The 22131-nt window shown below is 29.7% G+C and overlaps 2 protein-coding genes across 2 annotated transcripts; both read left to right on the top strand.

Moving 5' to 3' along the window:
• The first annotated feature begins 5154 nt into the window (after nt 1–5154).
• Nucleotides 5155–6329, top strand: LOC112638663. The gene is made up of 3 exons (XM_025410757.1): nt 5155–5265; nt 5402–5567; nt 6018–6329. Exons 1-3 carry the CDS (start codon nt 5196–5198, stop codon nt 6283–6285), a joined length of 504 nt encoding a protein of 167 aa, XP_025266542.1. The 5' UTR covers nt 5155–5195; the 3' UTR covers nt 6286–6329.
• A 6237-nt stretch (nt 6330–12566) lies between these two features.
• LOC105256668 (probable G-protein coupled receptor Mth-like 10) lies at nt 12567–16306 on the top strand. The gene is made up of 5 exons (XM_011266798.3): nt 12567–13519; nt 14104–14182; nt 15044–15228; nt 15364–15529; nt 15955–16306. Exons 1-5 carry the CDS (start codon nt 12682–12684, stop codon nt 16202–16204), a joined length of 1518 nt encoding a protein of 505 aa, XP_011265100.1. The 5' UTR covers nt 12567–12681; the 3' UTR covers nt 16205–16306.
• The last annotated feature ends 5825 nt before the right edge of the window (nt 16307–22131 follow it).

Raw genomic sequence — 22131 nt, 5'->3', positions numbered from 1 at the left:
TTCATGGAAACAGTGATGAGTTCATTTGCATTTTAACATTTTAACAATAGTTAAAATGTTATTTATTCCATTTTGCAGCCTTCTTGTATTTTTTATCAAGTTTGGTTTAGCTAATTATAGTAACCTTTGATATCATGTGGACATTCAAGTAAGTTATATGTATTTCATATTTATCTTTATTTTTTTTAAATTTGTTTTATCTTAAATTATCTTTACAGAATTGATTTATCATATAACATGAAATAAAATTTTAATCATATAACATAAAATAAAATTTATTATATAACATGAAATAAAATTTTCTGTAATATACAAACATATTTTATATTATATGTATATTTGATAACGACAAGAATAGAACATGATACAATGTTTTAAATTAACTTTATTATAAGAAAATTTTTTCTCATGTGTTATTGCGTGACAGTGTAAGCAGCTACTTGCAATTATAAGTTTAATAATAGTAAATAATAGTAATAATAGTAAAATAAGCGGGTAGGACTAGGTCAGTCCCTGACGGCATTTAGATCAATAAATTCTTCTGTGACAACCAACTAAGTTGTTTCATTAGCAAGTTTGTTGTTGATGATGTTTGCGTCTTATTATTCGCGCGAATGTGTCTATTATTTTATAATAAATTGTCTTACAAGTTCTGTCTTAGAAGAAAAATGATGTTGTCGTGACTTGACCATCGCAAACGAACAATGTATATTTGCATATTTTAATGCATATTTTAAAAAATTCGCTGTGCTCCTAACATAGCAGATTAAAAAATTGCAGATTAGAAAAAAATTAAATTGAGTTCTCAAATTGTTAACGATGTGCAGTGAAAATTTTGTATTTTGGCTTTTCATAATTTTACTTTCTACTTCATCTTCAATGACTCCGCGAAACTTTACAAGTGACAACAAAGAGGACAACATATGGGAGGAGACATATAATCATATAAACTTTATTAAAAACAAAACAAATAATGATAATAATAAAAATTACACCGTTCCATACAAAAAATGCAGCAATATTACTTGCATTCAGCTCTGTTGTTCACTCGGTGATTTCTTGGTTGGCAAGAATTGCATTGCTAGTAAAAATGAATATGTTTTTCCAAACATTTATAGCTATTCAAACAATTCGATAGACAGCGGAAATAAGAAGGTGGACGAGGTTTTTCCATTAATCGTTCAAAATTCGTGCCAGAAAACTATACGTTTTTTTCTTTATCCGGAGTATTATTTCAAATACTTTAAGTATATGTTTTTCGCAAATAGCTCTCTGTATCTTCCTTATTTCGACATATTTGTCGAATCAGCATCATATTGTTTGGCGGATCATAATCAATTTGATGCAATTATCTGCTTGGAGGCTGTTAAAGAAACCATCGATGAGAAAATGGACATGATAGACGAACTCATAAATGATATGTTAGATGAAGAATTAAAAATTTTATATTTGAGTTGCCGTATAGTGTCTATGTTATGTTTGCTGACAACATTTGTGGTGTATTCTATACTGCCGGAGCTTCGTAACATACATAGTTTCATGCTACGCAAATACTGCAGTTTGTTATTTTTTGGATACATAATTGACATTACATTTGAATTGTTATATCCAATCGACGTAGTTGATTTTTCATATTTCATCTGTATTATATTTGGTACAGTACAGCCACATCATGTAATAATGCAGTCAATGCAGTATATACATTAATTCTTTTATTAATTTTTGTACCAAAAAATATTTAGGCGAAGTAATTTAATTTTTATTGTACATTAAAATAAAATAATATTAATTTTTTTCACTATTAATTCTTGTGTTTATAAAATTTTAGTTTATCGTACATTAGCAAAAGTGTATTGATACTTAATTTATTATCATTTTTTCAATAAAACTTGAATGTATGATATATTAAAATATTATAAACAAGGCGTAATAGTGAAAAAAATTAAAATAATATTTTATTTTATTTTAACGTAAAACACAATTTAAATTACTTCATCTAATATTTTCTTTACAATATTATTGAAATTCTGTGCAGTTATATAGTACTGAAATCAAAACATTATTTAATTTAATATTAGTGTGTATTAATTAATTATATTGTTTTCTGTGATAAATTCTTATTGTTAAAGTTGAAGAAAAACTTTTTATACTATAATAGAATTCTTAATGATATACAAAATACTTGTCAATTAGTGAAATTTTAAAAATGTTTATTTTATTGCTACAGTTTTATTCGACTATTTCTGTTCTTTGTCAAGCTTTTTCTGGTTAAGTGCAATGAGTTTCGACGTTTGGTGGACATTTAGGTAAATTGTTTATTATGTATATATATATATATATATATATATATATATATATATATGCTATACTTTATCTATAATATAAATTTATTTTTATAAGATTGTGATATTTTTTATACGCCGCAAACAAGATATGATAAAATAAGCACGTGTACATATACAGGGTGTCCGTAGATTTTCGACCAAAATGAAATAAATAAGTAGATTGGCTCGAATTAAAAAGGAATGACCTGTATTGTTTTGGGATTGTCGCAGTAATTAACGAAATATTAAATAAAACAGATCGGCCAATCTGCGTGAGTAAAAGCGCGCGGCGACGAGAGTCGTCCCATCGTAATCCGATACTACGAGCGCGGCGAAGCGGTGGGCGGGTCGCTCTCCGAGACATGATGGTGGTTTGCGATATATCGCAATACCGCGCCGAAAAATGACCCGTCCCCCCTTTTCGTGGCGAGAAAATGATGCGCTATCATTTCCACACCACCTTGCGGTAGATAGCATGGTGCGCTTTTTTTATAGTGGTTTCCCCCATAGGCCTATTCCACTCTCAATTTAAAAATTATTCAAAATACCATTTACCATACGCTGAGTATATCGTAAATGTAAAAAATTAATGGACAGTACCTTTACAAAAATTGATTCGTGGTTGAAAATCCCTCGATAAAATGTATTGCACACGTTGATAATGTGATACGATGATAAAATTCTTCAAGAATCCTTTCTTCATCTCGTACACGAAGACGCACTGCTGGACCGGTTATCCCGATATTATGCACGACACTCAGTTTCACATAATTATTGCACAACACGTAAAATTGTACGGCCACTTGGTTTTCGTGCACGCCCGAGAAATGATTCCATGTAAATTGCAGCCGCACGATAAGTATTTTCTCCCGCTAGTTCGTATGCCACAATCATATCCGTATATTCCTGCAGAGTACACTTCATTTTCTCTGTTAATTTACTACGCAAACACAAGATTTTTATAAAAACGTCTTAGCTCTCGCACGCTGTTACCAGACTGCGTACGCCAGCAGCACGCAACTACAGCTGACAACTGAGCGGACATGTGAGTGTAAGCGTACGTGTGAGTTCGACGCCTGCGCACTATGATTACACTTAGTCCGCTCAGCTGTCAGCTGTAGTTGCGTGCTGCTGGCGTACGCAGTCTGGTAACAGCGTGCGAGAGCTAAGACGTTTTAATAAAAATCTTGTGTTTGCGTAGTAAATTAACAGAGAAAATGAAGTGTACTCTGCAGGAATATACGGATATGATTGTGACATACGGACTAGCGGGAGAAAATACTTATCGTGCGGCCGCAATTTACATGGAATCATTTCTCGGGCGTGCACGAAAACCAAGTGGCCGTACAATTTTACGTGTTGTGCAATAATTATGTGAAACTGAGTGTCGTGCATAATATCGGGATAACCGGTCCAGCAGTGCGTCTTCGTGTACGAGATGAAGAAAGGATTCTTGAAGAATTTTATCATCGTATCACATTATCAACGTGTGCAATACATTTTATCGAGGGATTTTCAACCACGAATCAATTTTTGTAAAGGTACTGTCCATTAATTTTTTACATTTACGATATACTCAGCGTATGGTAAATGGTATTTTGAATAATTTTTAAATTGAGAGTGGAATAGGCCTATGGGGGAAACCACTATAAAAAAAGCGCACCATGCTATCTACCGCAAGGTGGTGTGGAAATGATAGCGCATCATTTTCTCGCCACGAAAAGGGGGGACGGGTCATTTTTCGGCGCGGTATTGCGATATATCGCAAACCACCATCATGTCTCGGAGAGCGACCCGCCCACCGCTTCGCCGCGCTCGTAGTATCGGATTACGGTGGGACGACTCTCCTCGCCGCGCGCTTTTACTCACGCAGATTGGCCGATCTGTTTTATTTAATATTTCGTTAATTACTGCGACAATCCCAAAACAATACAGGTCATTCCTTCTTAATTCGAGCCAATCTACTTATTTATTTCATTTTGGTCGAAAATCTACGGACACCCTGTATATATATATATATATATATATATATATATATATATATAAATAATACATTTAGATTATGTCTATAACAATCCATAAAGATAAAAAGCATAATGATTTGCACTGATCCGAAAGAATATATCTTGTTAATTGGTAATTTATAAATAATTATTTACCTTAAGAAACGATCATTTTAATGCAGATATAACACATGTTGCATTTCACAAACATCTACATTTTTTTTGTTGGAAATTTCTAGTCTGCTTTTTCTAAAACAAAAAAGTGATGTGTACTTTATAAGCATTCAATTGTTAAAGAAAAATATATTTTTATGATAACATATTTTAAATTATTAATAAAGTTATATTAAATTATAATAAAATTCAAAATATAATTTCAAAATTTATAATATAATATTATTAACCTTTTTGTGGTTTTTCATTTTTTTAAATATTATAAACCTTAAACCAATATCGTTTAAATTTTTTTTATATAATAATACAAAATTTTCAAGCTTCTTTACGGAAATTGAATTCTAATTTTTTTATTAAACATTTTGCTAAATCAAAATTAATCTAATGTTATTAAAATATCGACATATTTGAATATATGATAATATTTATTATTTTGAGATATTATATAACATAAATAAATCTTTTTATAGTTTATATGAAGAAGACATTAAAGATTTGGAAGGCATATTTATTTTAATATTTGCATCGCAATTTGGTTTATTTATTACTTATTAATTGTAAAGTAAACTCTGCATTTCGCAGAGATTTTCGTTTGTTACAAAGAAACAAGAGAGCGAAACAAGAGAGAAAAAAATTAATATATTCTATCTTTGCTTGGGGAAGTCCCTTTATTTTTACTATCATTTGTATTATCATGGATTTCGTTCCCAACGTGCTGGAAAACTTTCGACCGGAATTTTGTGTCGATACTTTTTGGTTTAATGGTGAGTGTATGTCACTATTAACATAACTCTATTACAAAACATCTAATTAATTAACCCTTTGAGAATTCACTTTAAAAGTATGTTCTTTTGTTATATTTGCAACATGTGATGTAAAGAAGTTTATTATTTATTTTAGAGGATGCGACGTGTCTATTGTATTTTTACGGGCCGAAAAGTATCTGTATTATTAGTAGCGTTTGGTTATCTATTTATACAACATTGAAAATTATACGTTATGAAAAGGACACAGCCCGTTGTCTGAGAGATTCAGAAAGCAGATTTTATAATGACAACAAGCGATGGTTTGTACACAAACATTTTTATATCAATGTATAATCAGTTTTGTTTAACTGTAATAAGGCATGTCCCGCTGTATTCACTTGTCAACGGTATTGCTTTTAATAAAATCAGTTGCATTTTTTATCATCTCCGGCAAGAGAATGAGAGAGATAATCATTTTGATATTTCTTTATTGGCGACAACATCTTTTCATAAATACGAGCTCTCTTGTACAAACACATCGTTGTTTTTAAAATTAATTTTAGTTAGTAGTATTTATTATATAGTTATTTAAATATATTTAATAATGTAAAATACTGATGGTTTTTTCGGAGGAAGTATTTATTTTTATGAAACAAATTACTTAAAATACGTCCGCTCATAATATACTTTTAGAATCAAATATATCATAACTTTAAAAAAAATAAAAGATATATATTTATAGATATATATTTAGATATATATTTTTGCAGGCTAAATCTATATCTGAGACTGTTTATTATGTTGTTTATCATAATAGCCATAAATTGGATTATATCATCGAACGGATTTTGGCAATTTGATGATTACGACGTTAATTTGTTCATTAAACTGTTGTACGTCCATCGTAGTATGTATGTGATGCACACCATGCAAGATATCGGTATGTTCATCATATTCGTGTGTAAGAAGACAATAATGCGACAGCTATTGAAGCGTTTCTGTCAGAATTGCAAACGTTTTTCCAAAACTTCGACATGAAACGATTACAATTTTGAATAACTGTACTATGCCAAGAACAATTTTTTATGGAAGAATATTAATTATGGAAAAGCAACATCCGTCACACAAAAAGTTTGTCTGATGAAAATATATAATCTTATATTTATCCTTATCAGGATTATAATATCTAATTTAATATGTGATGTGTGTGTATAAGTGTGTACATTTATGTATCTCTCATATATTTCTAATTCCATTAGATGTGTATATCTCATATTTTTACTTTAATTTGTACATATTTAAATGTGATGTCAGTTGTTTTGCAGAAATTTAAAAATTGTTATTTTTGATAAAAAACAAATTTTATGCATTATTATAAAATTTTTACGTATTACTTTTTTTGGAAAAGAAAAATTTCAAAAATACTTTAATCGGTTTATAGAGATTAATATTTTTGGCAAACTTTATGTATAAAGAAGAACCAGAGAATAATAACAAGTTCTACTATAGATAGATTCGATATTAACCAATTCACTGGTAATGGCCCATATATGGCCAAAAACAAAAGTGCCACAACTGGTAATGGTCCATATATGTCCACTATGAATGAATTTGCCAATTTTCAACGGATTTGCATGAAACTTAATACACCTACATTTTTCGGGTCGCCGATGACAATTTTAGAATCAAAATTTTAAAATTCAAAATGGCGGATTAAGTATGATGAATTAATTTTGTTATTTTATTATTATATTTGTTATTCCATTAGAGAAGATTCAAATTCGATATGTTCAAGTTTAACTGTCTTCAACTAATCAGATCATTATAATTATCGTTATCTGTGACCAAAAAACGTACCGAGTGTGATATATTTCCATAATAGAATATCAAAGTTAATCACTAGAAACCGCCATATTGGATCTCCCAGTTTAAATTTTGCAATTTTGTCTATATTTCATAATAAGAGACTCGAAAAACGCGAACATATCGAATTTGATCTTCTCCATAATAAAATAAAATTAGTCCGCCATATTAAATTTGCCATTTTGAATTTTGAAATGTCACCAGCGACGCAAAAAACATCTTACAGATAAACTTTCATGTAAAATACGAATTTATTTGCTCTCACCAGTTTTGACACAAAATGTTGATTTCGGGTGTACCAGTTAAAAAGTGTACTAGTTAAAAAGCTCAAAACTGTATATTTCTCTTGAGAAGCAAATGCTTATTATGAATGCGCACAATAGAATAAAACATGGTGGAATTGTGAATGGTGAATTGTGACAAGATAAATTTGCAATTATCAATTACATATTTTTTCTTCAAAACAATTATGTGTTTTCTTTACATCAATGGATTTCCCTCATTATTTTGTACATAAAAGTACTAAAGTAAGTATAAAAGTATTAAAGTAATAATCGAAAAATTAATATTTTACTAGATAGTTTATGATTTATGTAAAAATTAAAAAATTATTTCAAGCATCATAACTCGAAAAATACTCGATGAAAAAATACTTTATGATAGTGTTTTGAAAAGCACTTGAAGTAAGCTAAAAGAGCTTTTTTTCGAAACAGATAGCTCTGACTTCCTAAATCCTATATATATATATATATATATATATATATATATATATATATATATATATATATATCCCTAAAAAAATAACCCTTTAAAAAAAAAAGGAAAAAAAGATGCTAAGTCCGCAAAAAACAGTATATGTATTTGCAAAATAGTGTATTATTAACTATAAAAAAACTACTGTATTGTATATTCTACAAAAATAATAATATCAAAAAATTTACGCTTATTGAAAATAAAAACTTAAAATATTTTAACTAAAAGAATTGTACAAAATAATTGTTTTAATTTTCTACAAATAATATTAAAAAGTTGCGCCAACTGAATAAAAATTTTCACTATAAAATATACATATTTCGTTTTTATTTTCAATATTAAAAGAACAATGATATTAAATGAATTGTAATATATCTATTATAAAAAATCGTTGAAAATATGAACAATCATATACATTGCAATAATCATATACATATACATATATCCTGCAAATGTTTTTCCAAAACTTCGACATAATGATTTCAGGTTTGAATAATTTTACCATGTCAAGAACAATTTTTTTTATGGAAAAACATTAATTATGGAAAAGCGAACCGTAACACAAAAGTTTTGTCTAATGAGTATATATAATGTTATATGTATATATTTATCCTTGTCAAGATTAGAATATCTAATTTGATATGTGATGCATAAATGTGTACATTTAGGTATCTTTCATATATCTCTAATTTCATTAGATGCGTGTATCTCATATTTTTACTTTAATTTGTACATATTTAAATGTATCAGTTGTTCTGCATCAATTTAAAAATTATTATTTTTTATAAAAAACTAATTTTATGCATTATTATAAAATTTTTACATTACTTTTTTGAAAAAAGAAATTTCAAAAATAAATCAATTTATAAAAGAAATTAACAATTTTGGTAAACTTAATGTATAAAGAAGAACGACAGCATCAGAGGGAGGAAGGGAGGGAGGGAGGGAGAGGGAGAGAGGGAGATTGATTGATTGATTGATGAGCTTTTATTAGCTTTCTCAGCTATTTTCATATACATTTAAACTTACATATTTTACATTGTGAGAATATGCGCCTTAAGCCTACTGTTGAACAATTTTAGCCTATCGCAATTTTTAACTTCCTCTGGCAGGACATTATATATTTTTATGCCTTCATAAAACAAATTTTTTTGCGCGGACTTTGTTTTCCTAAACTGCAGTTCAATATTACCCGCTTGTCTTGTTTCCCTATCACATTCCTTCCCTACTATCTGCAACCTATTCCTTAATTGAGTTGGCAGCAAATCATTTAATATCTTAAAAATAAATATACATATATTATATTGCAATCTTTGTCTTACTGACATAAATTGCAACGCTTCTAGCATGTCATCCACTTTGGTGTATCTATCACATTGAAGTATTACCCTCATAGCTCTGTTTTGTACCTTCTGCAATTGGGTTATCTGTGTCTCCCCCATGCCTATTAATAGCGTCGCGCAATACTCAAAATGAGGAGCTATAATTGTCTTATATATAATGCATCTAGTATAGACTGATATATAATTACCTATTCTATTTAAGAAACTTGTTTTTTTACCTATTTTCTTTAGCATATAATCGCAGTGATCTTGAAATCGAAGTCTGTCATCAATAATTATACCTAGATATTTCATATTTTTCACTCGTTCTATTTCAATTCCATCCAGACATTTCAAAACCGTATTACCTTTCAATTCTTTTCGACTACTTCTAACTATCATATATTTCGTTTTATTAGCATTCATTTTTAACTTATTTATATTCATCCAACGTTCAATTATATTAAAAACCGTATTCAATTTTACCTCTATATCCGCGCTATTTTCTCCATTTACATATATAAGCGTGTCGTCTGCAAACATTTTAATATTACACCCTTCTGGACAGACTTCGATTATATCATTTATATATATTATAAATAGTAAAGGTCCTAGTACCGAACCTTGTGGCACTCTGTACTCTGTTGTCAATATTTCAGACCACGCTTGATTGACTCGCATTTGCTGTTTCCTATTATTTAAATATGATTTGAACCATTCCAAAGCCATTCCTCTAATTCCATAATAATACATTTTTTCTAATAATCTTTCTCTATCTATTGTTTCAAACGCTCTCTTAAGGTCCATAAAAATTACTCCTACCATTTTTCTATCACTTACTATCAATTTCCATTCATCAATGACAGTTTGGATCGCTGTTTCGCACGAATAGTATTTTCTAAACCCCGACTGATGTTCTGTTATAATATCGTTAATTTCCAAGTACATTTCAAATTGTTCTTTAACTACTAATTCTAACACTTTCTCCAATATTGGTAACATATTAATAGGCCTATAATCACGAGGAGAAAGAGGGGGGGGGGAGAGAGAGAGAGAGAGAGAGAGAGAGAGAGAGAGAGAGAGAGAGAGAGAGAGAGAGAGAGTTAATAGTATTGTTCTCATATCAGTTTTTAAATATTTTATTTTTATCGCTCTTTTAGATTTTTTGATTTTAAAGGTTTTTTTTTCATGTGTTTGGCGTACTTTTTTACCTTTATAAGCTTTTTTTAAGAGGATATCATCGTTTTTTTTTTTGTAAAAATTTACATTATTTTTATAGAAAATATATACTAGATTTTTTAAAGATATTTATATATATATATATATATATATATATATATATATATCTTTAAAAAATCGTCGTCTTTCTTTTACCTTTAAAGTTGTTTCTAGAAGGATACCACATTTTGTAAAAATTTCTATTATTTCTGCAAAAAATATATATGCAGTTTTAAAAATCCTAATTAGGGACGTAAATCAAGTATTTTTACGAAACTTTTTTTTCTAGATATTAGAGTTCACTCCCAAGAGGTGGTTTTTGAATATTGTTATAATAATAAATATAGTATAAATTAGTCTTTTTAGAAGTCATTTAACGGCACAGTTTTTATATTTTTGTGATACCTCGTTTTCGAAATATTTCACTCCCAAGAAATTTTTGAAAATTGTTATCCGATAAATTAATCTCTCACACGTATACACACACATGTACATAAATTGTTTTGACTCTTAAAGCATTTTTGCACACTAAAGAGAATAATCATATATGCGCGGTGTGAACGCAGCTTGAGGAGCAAAATTGCTTTGAATGTGTGCGTGCTAAGATACGTTCATGACCCTGAATTTTATTTTGAAGGGAAATGATAAATGTCACTATTCTGACATACGATTATCATTTCTCGGGATTGACTGCACCAATTTTATTCAAACTGGTCGCAATCGAAAGTGCCGTTAGACATTTTGATTACGGCTTTAGTTTCTGAAATATTTTAGTCGAAAGTTTATTTAATGTAAAATTCCGGATAAGCTACTTGATAGCGTCGCGTCGAGAACAGTGACTCTCAATGTTCGGATCCAGTTTCTTATCTATTTTTTATGTATTTGGCGTCGCGTCGCTTGATTCAAATCAATTATAAAAATATTTGAACACGACTATTTTAAATGTATCCGTTGTTTAAAGTTCTTTATGTTCGATTCAATTTATTTTCATATAATTCTATTTTACGTGTGCCATCAACACCATAAATGCTTTATCATATAATATTATGCTCTTGAGGACGATTTGCATTTGAATATTTTTGTAAATTGCATTAAATAATATAATATTTATAAGTGTATAATATGTATGAAAAATTAATTCTCCAAAAATTAATTATTAAAGAAAGTATGTTAAATTGCTATTTGAATCAAATTCTTCTCGAAATTTATTATTACTTTTTTTCTATGAGTCTATTGCCTATTTTATTGTGAGTACACACAACTGTCATCATTTAATTTTATTCTTCTTTTTATAACTTTTATATGTCTCATTAATATCTATATGTATAATTACATATAAATATTTTTTATATAAGTTTATAAAATAATGTAATAAGTTTATAAATAATTTATCATATATCACATATGAATACATCATAATGTATGAGTTGTTAAATACATAAATCAATTAATTTATCGAATTTAAATAAATGGTATTAAATGATATTTGACTTATATTCTTCTAGATGTACGATTTTTATATCTAAAACGATACACAATTTGTACATTACATTTCCTGTATAATTGTATTATTTTGAAGAATTCTATGCGAATAAAAATGTTTTTTCTCGAAAAATTAAAAAATATCAATCAAAAATAGTCGGCATTATTTGGACCATCATTCTATCCCTAATATCCTAAAAATATATTTAATTAATTGTTTCCGGGTGTAAATCCTCCGATTATACGTGATATGTAAATAACTACAAACCGGATTTTGCATAGAATTCCATAATTTCCATTTAAATAGATATATCATCATGTATAATGTGAGATAAAAAAAATGAATAAAATTTTTTTACTGTAATTGTGATTTTAATTGTTGTACAAGATAAATTTTTCAATCATATGGTATATTTAATATAAGTAAAAAAGTTTTCATTATCTATCTGTAACTTCATATAATTATTAAATATCATAGTATTTTTGAATCTGTAGCTTAGCAATAAAGTTTTTTCTACAAAGTATCGTATATATGCAGTATATTTTAAAATAAATAAATTGTTTCATTAGCAAGTCGATGATGATCGCATCTTATTATTCGCGCGAATGTCTCTTCTATTTTAAAATAACTGGTTATACAAGTTTTCTCTTTAAATAGACAGTGTTGTGTCGTGACTTAATCATCGCAGACGAACAATATCATCCGCATTTTGAAAAATTCGCTGTAGTCCTAACATATCAAATTAAAAAATTGCTGATTAGAAAAAAATTAAATTGAGTTCTCAAATTGTTAACGATGTGCGGTGAAAGTTTTGCATTTTGGCTTTTTATAATTTTACGTTTCACTTCATCTTCAACGACTCTGCGAAACTTTACAAGTGACAACAAAGAGAACAACATATGGGAGGAGACATATAATCATACGAATTTTATTAAAAACGAAACGAATAATAATAATAATAAAAATCACATTGTTTCATACGAAAAATGTGACAATATTACTTGCATTCAACTCTGTTGTCCGCTTGGTGATCGCTTGGTTGAAAATTGCATTGCTAGTGAAAATGAATATATTTTGCCAAACATATATAGCTACTCGAACAATTCGATACAGAGCGAAAATAAGAAGGTGGACGAGCTTTTTCCACTAATCATTCAAAATCCGTGTCAGGAAACTATACGTTTTCTTCTTTATCCGGACTATTATTTCAAGTACTTGAAGTATATGTTTTTCGCAAACAGCTCTCTGTATCTTCCTTATTTCGACATATTTGTTGAATCAACATCTTATTGTTTGGCCATCGTGGATCATAATCAGTTCGATGCAATTATCTGCTTGGAAGCTGTGAATGAAACAATCGATAAAAAAAAGGATAACATGATAAACGATCTGATAAATGAAATCTCAAACGAATTAAGATTTTTATTTTTGAGTTGTCGCATAGTGTCTATGTTGTGTTTGCTGACAATATTTGTGGTGTATTCTATACTGCCGGAATTTCATAACATACATAGTTTCATGCTGCGCAAATACTGCAGTTTGTTATTTTTCGGATACATAGTTGACACTATAAGTTTCCAATTCAATCCAATCAACATAATAGATTATTCATATTTCATCTGTGTTATAATTGGTACAGTACAGCCAAATGTAATAATGCGGTCAAGTCAATGCTGTATACATTAGTTTTTTTTATTAATTTTTATACCAAAAAAATATTTAGACGAAGTAATTTCAATTTTATTGTACGTCAAAATAAAATAAAATATTATTTTAATTTTTTTCACTATTAATTCTTGTGTTTATAAAGTTTTAGTATATCGTACATTAATAAAAATACATTGATATTTAATTTTTATTAGTTTTTTTGCGATAAAACTTGAATGTATGATACATTAAAATATTATAAATAAGAATTAATAATGAAAAAATTAACTTAATATTTTATCAGACTTTAACGTAAAACACAATTTAAATTACTTTGAATAATATTGTTTTCATAATATTCAAATATTCAAATTTTGAGTTATATATTTCTGATATCAAAACACTATTAAATTTAATATTAGCATGTATTAATTAATTATATTATTTTCTGTGATAAATTCTACTGTTAAAGTTGAAGGAAAACTTTTTATAATATAATAAAGTTCTTAATGATATGCAAAATACTTGCAAATTAGTGACATTTTAAAATTGTTTATTTTATTTTTGCAGCTTTAATCAACTATTTCTGTTTTTTCTCAAGTACTTTCTGGTTAAGTGTAATGAGTTTCGACATTTGGTGGACATTTAGGTAAATTATTTAATATATGTATATATATATATATAACATACAATATAATTTTATTTTTATAAGATTGTGATATTTCTTATACGACAAGAACATGATATGATAAAATATTCATATATAATGTGTATATATAATACATTGAGATTATGTTTATAACAATCCATAAAGATAAAAAAGAATAATGATTTGCTTTAATGGGAAAGAACATATCAGATCTTGTTAATTGACATTATAAAAATTATTATTTGGCTTGAGAGACAATAATTTTAATGCTGATGTAACACAGGTGTGCATTTCAGAATCATGTACATTTTTTTTGTTGGAAATTTAAAACTTTCTTTTTTAAAACAATGAATTGATGCGTATTTTATAAGCACGCATTCGATTGTTAAAGAAAAAATAATATATTAAAATAACATGTTTTAAATTATTATTAAAGTTATAATAAATTATTAAAAAATTCATAGTATAATTTCAAAATTTATAATACAATATTACTAACCTTTTCGTAATTTCTCATATGTTAAAATTTTATACTATATATCGTAAGCCAATATCGTTTAAAATTTTTGTTCTCTTTTTTATATAATAATACAAAATACTCAAGCTTTTTAACGGAAATTGATTTTTAATTTTTTTTATTAAACATTTTGCTAAATCAAAATTGATCTAATGTTAGTAAAATATCGATATATTTGAATATGTGGTAATATTTATTATTTTGAGACATTATATGGCATAAATCATTTTTTTATAGTTTATATAAACGAACATTCAAGATATTTGAAGGAAGGCATATTTATTTTAATATTTGCATTGCATATTTGTTTGTTACTAATTAATTGTAAACTCTGCATTTCGTAGAGATTTTCGCTTGTTACAAAGAAACAAGAGAGTGAAACAAGAGAGAAAAAAATTAATATATTCTATCTTTGCTTGGGGAGGTACCTTCATTTTTACTATCATTTGTATTATCATGGATATCGTTCCCAACGAGCCGAAAAACGTAATTCAACCGGAATTTTGTGTCCATAGTCTTTGGTTTTATGGTGAGTGTATATCACTATTAACATAACTCTATTACAAAACATCTAATTAATGAACCCTTTGAAATTTCATTTTAAAAATAAAAGTATGTTTTTATTTGTAACACATGATGTACAGAAGTTTATTATTTATTTCAGAGAGTGCGGCGTTTCAATTGTATTTTTACGGACCGCATAGTGTCTGTATTATTAGTAGCATTTGCTTATCTATTTACACAGCATTGAAAATTATGCGTTATGAAAAGGACACAACCCGTCATCTGAGAGATTCAGAAAGCAGATTTTATAATGACAACAAGCGATGGTTTGTACACAAACATTTTTATATCAATATATAATCAGTCTTGTTTAACAATAAGATATATGCCGCTGTATTCACTTGTCAATGGTATTGCTTTTAATAAAATCAATTGCTTTTTTGATCATTTCCGATATAAGAAAAGGAGAGAGATAATCATTTTGAGACTTCTTTATTGGCGACAATAAATACGAGTATAAATACGAGTTCTCTTGTACAAAGACATCGTTGTTTTCAATTTTAATTTAAGTTAGTAGTTTATTATATAGTTATTGAAAAATATTTAATAATGTGAAATATTTCTGATTTTTTCGAAGGAAATATTTATCTTTATGAAACAAATTATTTAAAATACATCCGCTTATAAGATACTTTTAGAATTAAATATATTATAACTTTAAAAAATATATAAGAGATATATTCATTTGCAGGTTAAATCTGTATCTGAGACTGTTTATCATGCTGTTTATTATAATATCCATAAATTGGATTATAACAATAGCGTTCGAATTTTGGCCGTTTGATAATATTACAATGTTGTACATACGTAGTATGTTTGTGTTGGATATTATACAAGATGTCATTATGTTCATCATATTCGTGTGTAAAAGGACAATCATGGAACAGCTATTGAAGCGTTTCTGTCAGAATTGCAAATGTTTTTCCAAAACTTCGACATAAAACGATTACAGGTTTGAATAACTGTACCATGTCAAGAACAATTTTTTTATGGAAAAACATTAATTATGAAAAAATGAACCATCACACAAAAAGTTTGTCTGATGAAAATATATAATCTTATATTTATCCTTATCAGGATTATAATATCTAATTTAATATGTGATGTATAAGTGTATACATTTATGTATCTCTCATATATCTCTCATTTTATTAGATGTGTGTATCTCATATTTTTACTTTAATTTGTACATATTTAAATCTGATGTCAATTGTTTTGCAGCAATTTAAAAATTATTATTGTTTATAAAAAACTTAATTTATGCATTATTATAAAATTTTTACGCACTACATTTTTGGAAAAAAAAATTTCAAAAATACCTCAATCGATTTATAGAAATTAACAAATTTGGCAAACTTAATGTATAAAGAAGCGACAGAACGAGATAGAGAGAGAGAGAAAGAGAGAGAGAGAGAGAGAGAGAGAGAGAGAGAGAGAGAGAGAGAGAGAGAGAGAGAGAGAGAGAGAGAGAGAGAGAGAGAGAGATTTTTTTTGATTTGATTGATTACACTTTATTTAGCCTTCTCGGCTACTATTATACAAATAACTATACAAATAACATTACAATTTTGGAACCATTTGTGTAACATAATCTTTTAACATTCTCTTGAAACTATTTAGTCTTTCACATTGCTTTACCTCTGCAGGTAAGTCATTGTACATTTTAGTGCCTTTATAAAAAGCACTCCTCTGCGCTTGACAAGTTTTACGCAATTGTACAACTATGTTACCCTTTTGTCTAGTTTCCCTCTGATAATTCTCTCCTACTAAATCTAGCCTATTTCTTAACATACGTGGTAGATAACCTTTTAATATCTTAAATATAAATATGCATGTATTATAATATATCCTCTGTCTTATTGACATATATTGCAAGGCTTGCAGCATATGTTCCACCCTGGTATTTCTTTTACATTGCAAAATCACTCGCATAGCTCTATTCTGTGCCACTTGCAATTTATTAATTTGCGTCTCGCCCATGCCCACAATCACTGTTGCACAATACTCAAAATGCGGTGCGATAATTGTCTTATATACTATTTGTCTACTATACGGTGTTAAATATTGACCCATTCTGTTCAAAAAGCTAGTTTTCTTACCTATCTTTTTCAACATATAATCGCAATGTTCAACAAAAGTGAGCCTACTATCAATCATTATGCCTAAGTATTTTATTACTTCCACTCGTTTTAACACTTCACCATTCATGCATACTATTTTTATTTGCCCTTTAACTTCCTTTCTATTACTTCTAACTATCATATACTTTGTTTTCTCTACATTTAATTTTAGTTTATTTAGGCTCATCCAGTTTTCTATTTTATGAAATACATCATTCATCTTTTTATTAATTTCCTCACTACATTCTCCTGTTACATAAATCATCGTATCATCCGCAAACAATTTTACATTACTTCCTATTGGACATACTTCAGTTATATCATTAATATACAACACAAAAAGTAACGGCCCTAATACCGATCCCTGCGGAACACCATGGTCTATTGCCATCACTTTGGAATAGTTACTATTAAATCTAACTTTCTGTGTTCTATTCTTTAGATATGACTCTAACCAATGCCACACCTTACCCCTTATCCCTATTTGGTACAATTTTTCTAATAATCTGTTTCTATCAACAGTCTCAAATGCTCTTTTTAAATCCATAGATATGACCCCTACTATTTTTCCTTCATCAATTTCTACTTTCCATTCATCTATTATTCCCTGTATTGCCGTTTCACATGAATGTGATTTTCTAAATCCAGATTGATGTTCCGTCAACACTTCATTTGCCTCTAAATATCTTCCTATTTGATCTTTGACCACTAATTCTAATACCTTCTCATATATTGGCAAAACGTTAATTGGTCTATAATCACTAGCTTTTATAGGTTTTTTAATTTTTGGAATTGGAACTATCGTGGATGTCTTCCAGCTGTTCGGACATTCACCTATCATTAGCGACTTATTTATTACTTCTGTAAATTCATCTTTGATTGCACAAAAAGCAATTTTCAACACATCCACACTTATTCCTTCCTCTGTCCCTTTTTTAATCGGAAGATTCATCACGACCGTTTCCAATTCATTCGCATTAATAGGATTAAAATATTCTAATACTTCTATATTCTCACAAGTATGCATTGTTCTCCTAGTACTTCTTTGATCATCTACTTTTTTAATACTATTTATAATATTAACGATACTATTAATATAATACTCATTAAAATTGTCCTCTATATTTATTCCCTCATTTGTAATAACACCCTCGAAATCTAACCTATCAATAACTTTTACATCCAACACTTCTCCTTTCAATACTTCTTTCAATGTCTTCCACATTCTTTTCGAATCTGTCTTATTGGCATCAATCATATTTTCATAATATTGTTTCTTCTTATACTTTATAAGTTTAACAACTACATTTCTTTCAATCTTATATTGCTGCCAATCCTGTTTTAAACCCGTATAAACTGCTTTCCCGTATGCCCTATCTCTAGCAATTGATGCCCTTTCTATGTCATCCGTAAACCATATTTTCCCTTCCCATGCCTTTGGCATTTGAAATGTTCTTTCGGGTGCAACAACATCTAACGCCGCCACTATATTTTTAACAAAACTACTGGCCCTTTCATTTATGTCTAGTTCGCAATTATTAACCACGCTCCGTTGCAATTCACTAATAAAATTCTCTATATTCATTCTTTTGTATGCTCTTCCCCTAAATTCTTTATAACAATTTTCATCTTGCCTTGTCTTAAATTCAATTCTTATCCATGAATGATCCGTAATTTTCGGGTTTTCTACTACAGTTACACACTCACTCAAATTCAAGTTCGCAAAAACTAAATCTATAAGAGTACAACTATTAATTGTCACCCTTGTTGGTTGATTAACACATTGTTTCATACCTAGACATGACATAACATTTTTTAACTTATTTGAATAAAACGTATCTAACCTTAAATCTATGTTAAAGTCTCCTATTACTATACACTTTTCTTTTATTACCAAATCTTCAATTAAGTCCTCAATAAACTTTATAAAAATTCCATCAGGTGCACTAGGTGAATGGTATAATATTACAATTGTACCTTTGTACCATTTTTCAAACAGACCTATCACAACACACCAACAATTTCCTATGACGTTCTTTACCATTACAGTTTCAAATTTAATGTCATTTCTAATGTAAACAACTACTCCTCCGGTATACCTATTTTCAGCATCACATCTCACTTGATTGTAGCCTCTAATATTTATCTCAAAATCTTCTATGTTGGCATCCACTCTCGTCTCCGATAACGCAACTACTGCCGGATTTCTTTTCTTCATTATTTGATGGAAGATCTCATCCTTATGTTCCACCAAACTTTGCGCATTTGTATACATTATTTCTGCATTACTATTCTTTAATTGCTAATCATCATTTTCCCATCCGACTTTCTTTTTTTCTTCTTCTAGCACTTTTTTGAATGTCGGGCATTCTCTACTCAGAGCCCTGTGTTCTTCATTTATTTTTAAGTTATAAGTTTTATTCTTATATATACAATTTATACACCTTTCTTTCTTAGTTTTACAATCACTATCCTTATGATCGCCTGCACATTTCGAGCATGTTATCGGCCGTGTACAGTTCTTTGCAATGTGATAAAATCCCCAACAATTGTAGCATCTCTTCACGTTAATATAATTAACAACATGACATTTCCTCCATCCAATATTTATTTTTTCCTTTTTTAACATTTTCTCATGCGTTGCCGTATCCACTTCAACTATCAGCATACCATACTCCTTCTTGGCTCTGGCCGAATTACTGTTTCCACTTTGTCTTCCTCTAATTATCTTTTTCAAAATTTTAATATGTAATCCTCTTCTTTCTTCATCCAAATGATTCTGTTTTATTATCATATCTACTATTTGATCCTCGTTACAGTTTATTTCTTCTTCCTCCAAATTTAAAATTTTTAACTTCGGCTGTGCACCTTTTGGCTCTATTATTTGATATTTATCACCTAATTTACTCACAACATTTGATTTTAATTGTTTCAATTCCTGCTTGCTTTCACATCCCAAAATAACTGCTCCTCTACCTCCTTTTCTCAGCTTAGACACACCTATTGACATATTCTTGATATCGATGTTCTCCTTTACCACTTTTTTTGTCTTCTCACTCTCTTGTTGCTCCTTTGGTTTTATTATAATAACATTTTCCTTTTTTTCCTCTTTAACTGCTTCGCTATAACTACGCGAGGCATCTCCAGTTGACATAATATTCCACATTTTCTTCATTTCCTCCATTTCTTTCTTGAAGCCTTCTAATTCATCTCTAACTATACTTGTAATTATATTCTTTATATCATTTTTACTAATCATTTCATCCCTAATTTTTCTCACCAACCAATCTATCTTTGACTCCATGTTAGGTCCTTCTTCTACATTCGATGATTTGCGTTGCTTCACCGAACTCTCTTCTCCAGTATTATTAAATTTTATAGTGAGTATCTCGTATTTACCAGTACAGGTAACCAGTTCATTTGCCGAATTATATACTTTATGTAATTTATGACAGCTTGGATGAAATACTTTCTCACAAGGTATACATTTTATAAACTGCGTTTTTATCTCCTTTCTACATTGCTTACATATCATTTGCTTGTCAGTCCGTGTTACATCCATATTTGCTCATCCTCGTGCGATAATTTAAATTCTTCTTTATCGACTTTAAAAAATTTAAAAGAACAACATCAACACACAAACGTCGTTGCCACAGCAACAATGTCGTCACGGTGTGTCGACCCCAAAAAAGCTGAGTCAGCCCGGCACAGTCACTTACTTTCCAATTTCCGACAAAAATTTCGATAAAGAGATTTCAATTATTAGTTATCAAACAATTGATTTTACTAGAAGATAATACTCCTCCGAGCACTGCGCCCTGCACTACATATATGACACAAGTTTCAGCAGTAAAAAACTGATACTTTCAATAAAAATTAGCAAAATATGAAGAGCACATTCGCACACGTCTACTCCGTTCGCGACTCAGAGAGAGAGAGAGAGAGAGAGAGAGAGAGAGAGAGAGAGAGAGAGAGAGAGAGAGAGAGAGAGAGAGAGAGAGAGAGAGAGAGAGAGAGAGAGAGAGAGAGAGAGAGAGAGAGAGAGAGAGAGAGAGAGAGAGAGAGAGAGAGAGAGAGAGAGAGAGAGAGAGAGAGAGAGAGAGAGAGAGAGAGAGAGAGAGAGAGAGAGAGAGAGAGAGAGAGAGAGAGAGAGAGAGAGAGAGAGAGAGAGAGAGAGAGAGAGAGAGAGAGAGAGAGAGAGAGAGAGAGAGAGAGAGAGAGAGAGAGAGAGAGAGAGAGGAGAGAGAGAGAGAGGAGAGAGAGAGAGAGAGAAGAGAGAGAGAAGAGAGAGGAGAGAGAGAGAGAGAGAGAGAGAGAGAGAGAGAGAGAGAGAAGAGAGAGGAGAGAGAGAGAGAGAGAGAGAGAGAGAGGAGAAGAGAGAGAGAGAGAGAGAGAGAGAGAGAGGAGAAGAGAGAGAGAGAGAGAGAGAGAGAGAGAGAGAAGAGAGGAGGAGAGAAGAGAGAGAGAGAGAGAGAGAGAGAGAGAGAGGAGAGAGAGAGAGAGAGAGGAGAGAGAGAGAGAGAGAGAGAGAGAGAGAGAGAGAGGAGAGAGAGAGAAGAGAGAGAGAGAGAGAGAGGAGAGAGAAGAGAGAGGAGAGAGAGAAGAAGAGAGAAGAGATGAGAGAGAGAGAAGAGAGAGAGAGAGAGGAGGAGAGAGAGGAGAGAGAGAGGAAGAGAGGAGGAGAGAGAGAGAGAGAGAGAGGAGAAGAGAGAGGAGAGAGAGAGGAAGGAGAGAGAGGAGAGAAGAGA

The sequence above is a fragment of the Camponotus floridanus genome, unplaced genomic scaffold (assembly GCF_003227725.1).
Source record: "Camponotus floridanus strain SB8 unplaced genomic scaffold, Cflo_v7.5 scaffold34, whole genome shotgun sequence".
NCBI classification, from domain to species: domain Eukaryota; kingdom Metazoa; phylum Arthropoda; class Insecta; order Hymenoptera; family Formicidae; genus Camponotus; species Camponotus floridanus.
The sequence above is the reverse complement of the archived record's forward strand: the minus strand, read 5'-3'. Positions and strand labels throughout refer to the sequence as shown.

Coding starts and splice junctions, on each gene's coding strand:
- LOC112638663 (XM_025410757.1), top strand. CDS start 5,196: ATGGATTTCGTTCCCAACGTGCTGGAAAACTTTCGACCGGAATTTTGT. Junction 5,266..5,401: donor CGATACTTTTTGGTTTAATG/GTGAGTGTATGT, acceptor TATTTATTTTAG/AGGATGCGACGTGTCTATTG. Junction 5,568..6,017: donor TATAATGACAACAAGCGATG/GTTTGTACACAA, acceptor ATATTTTTGCAG/GCTAAATCTATATCTGAGAC.
- LOC105256668 (XM_011266798.3), top strand. CDS start 12,682: ATGTGCGGTGAAAGTTTTGCATTTTGGCTTTTTATAATTTTACGTTTC. Junction 13,520..14,103: donor TTTCATCTGTGTTATAATTG/GTACAGTACAGC, acceptor TTATTTTTGCAG/CTTTAATCAACTATTTCTGT. Junction 14,183..15,043: donor GACATTTGGTGGACATTTAG/GTAAATTATTTA, acceptor TGCATTTCGTAG/AGATTTTCGCTTGTTACAAA.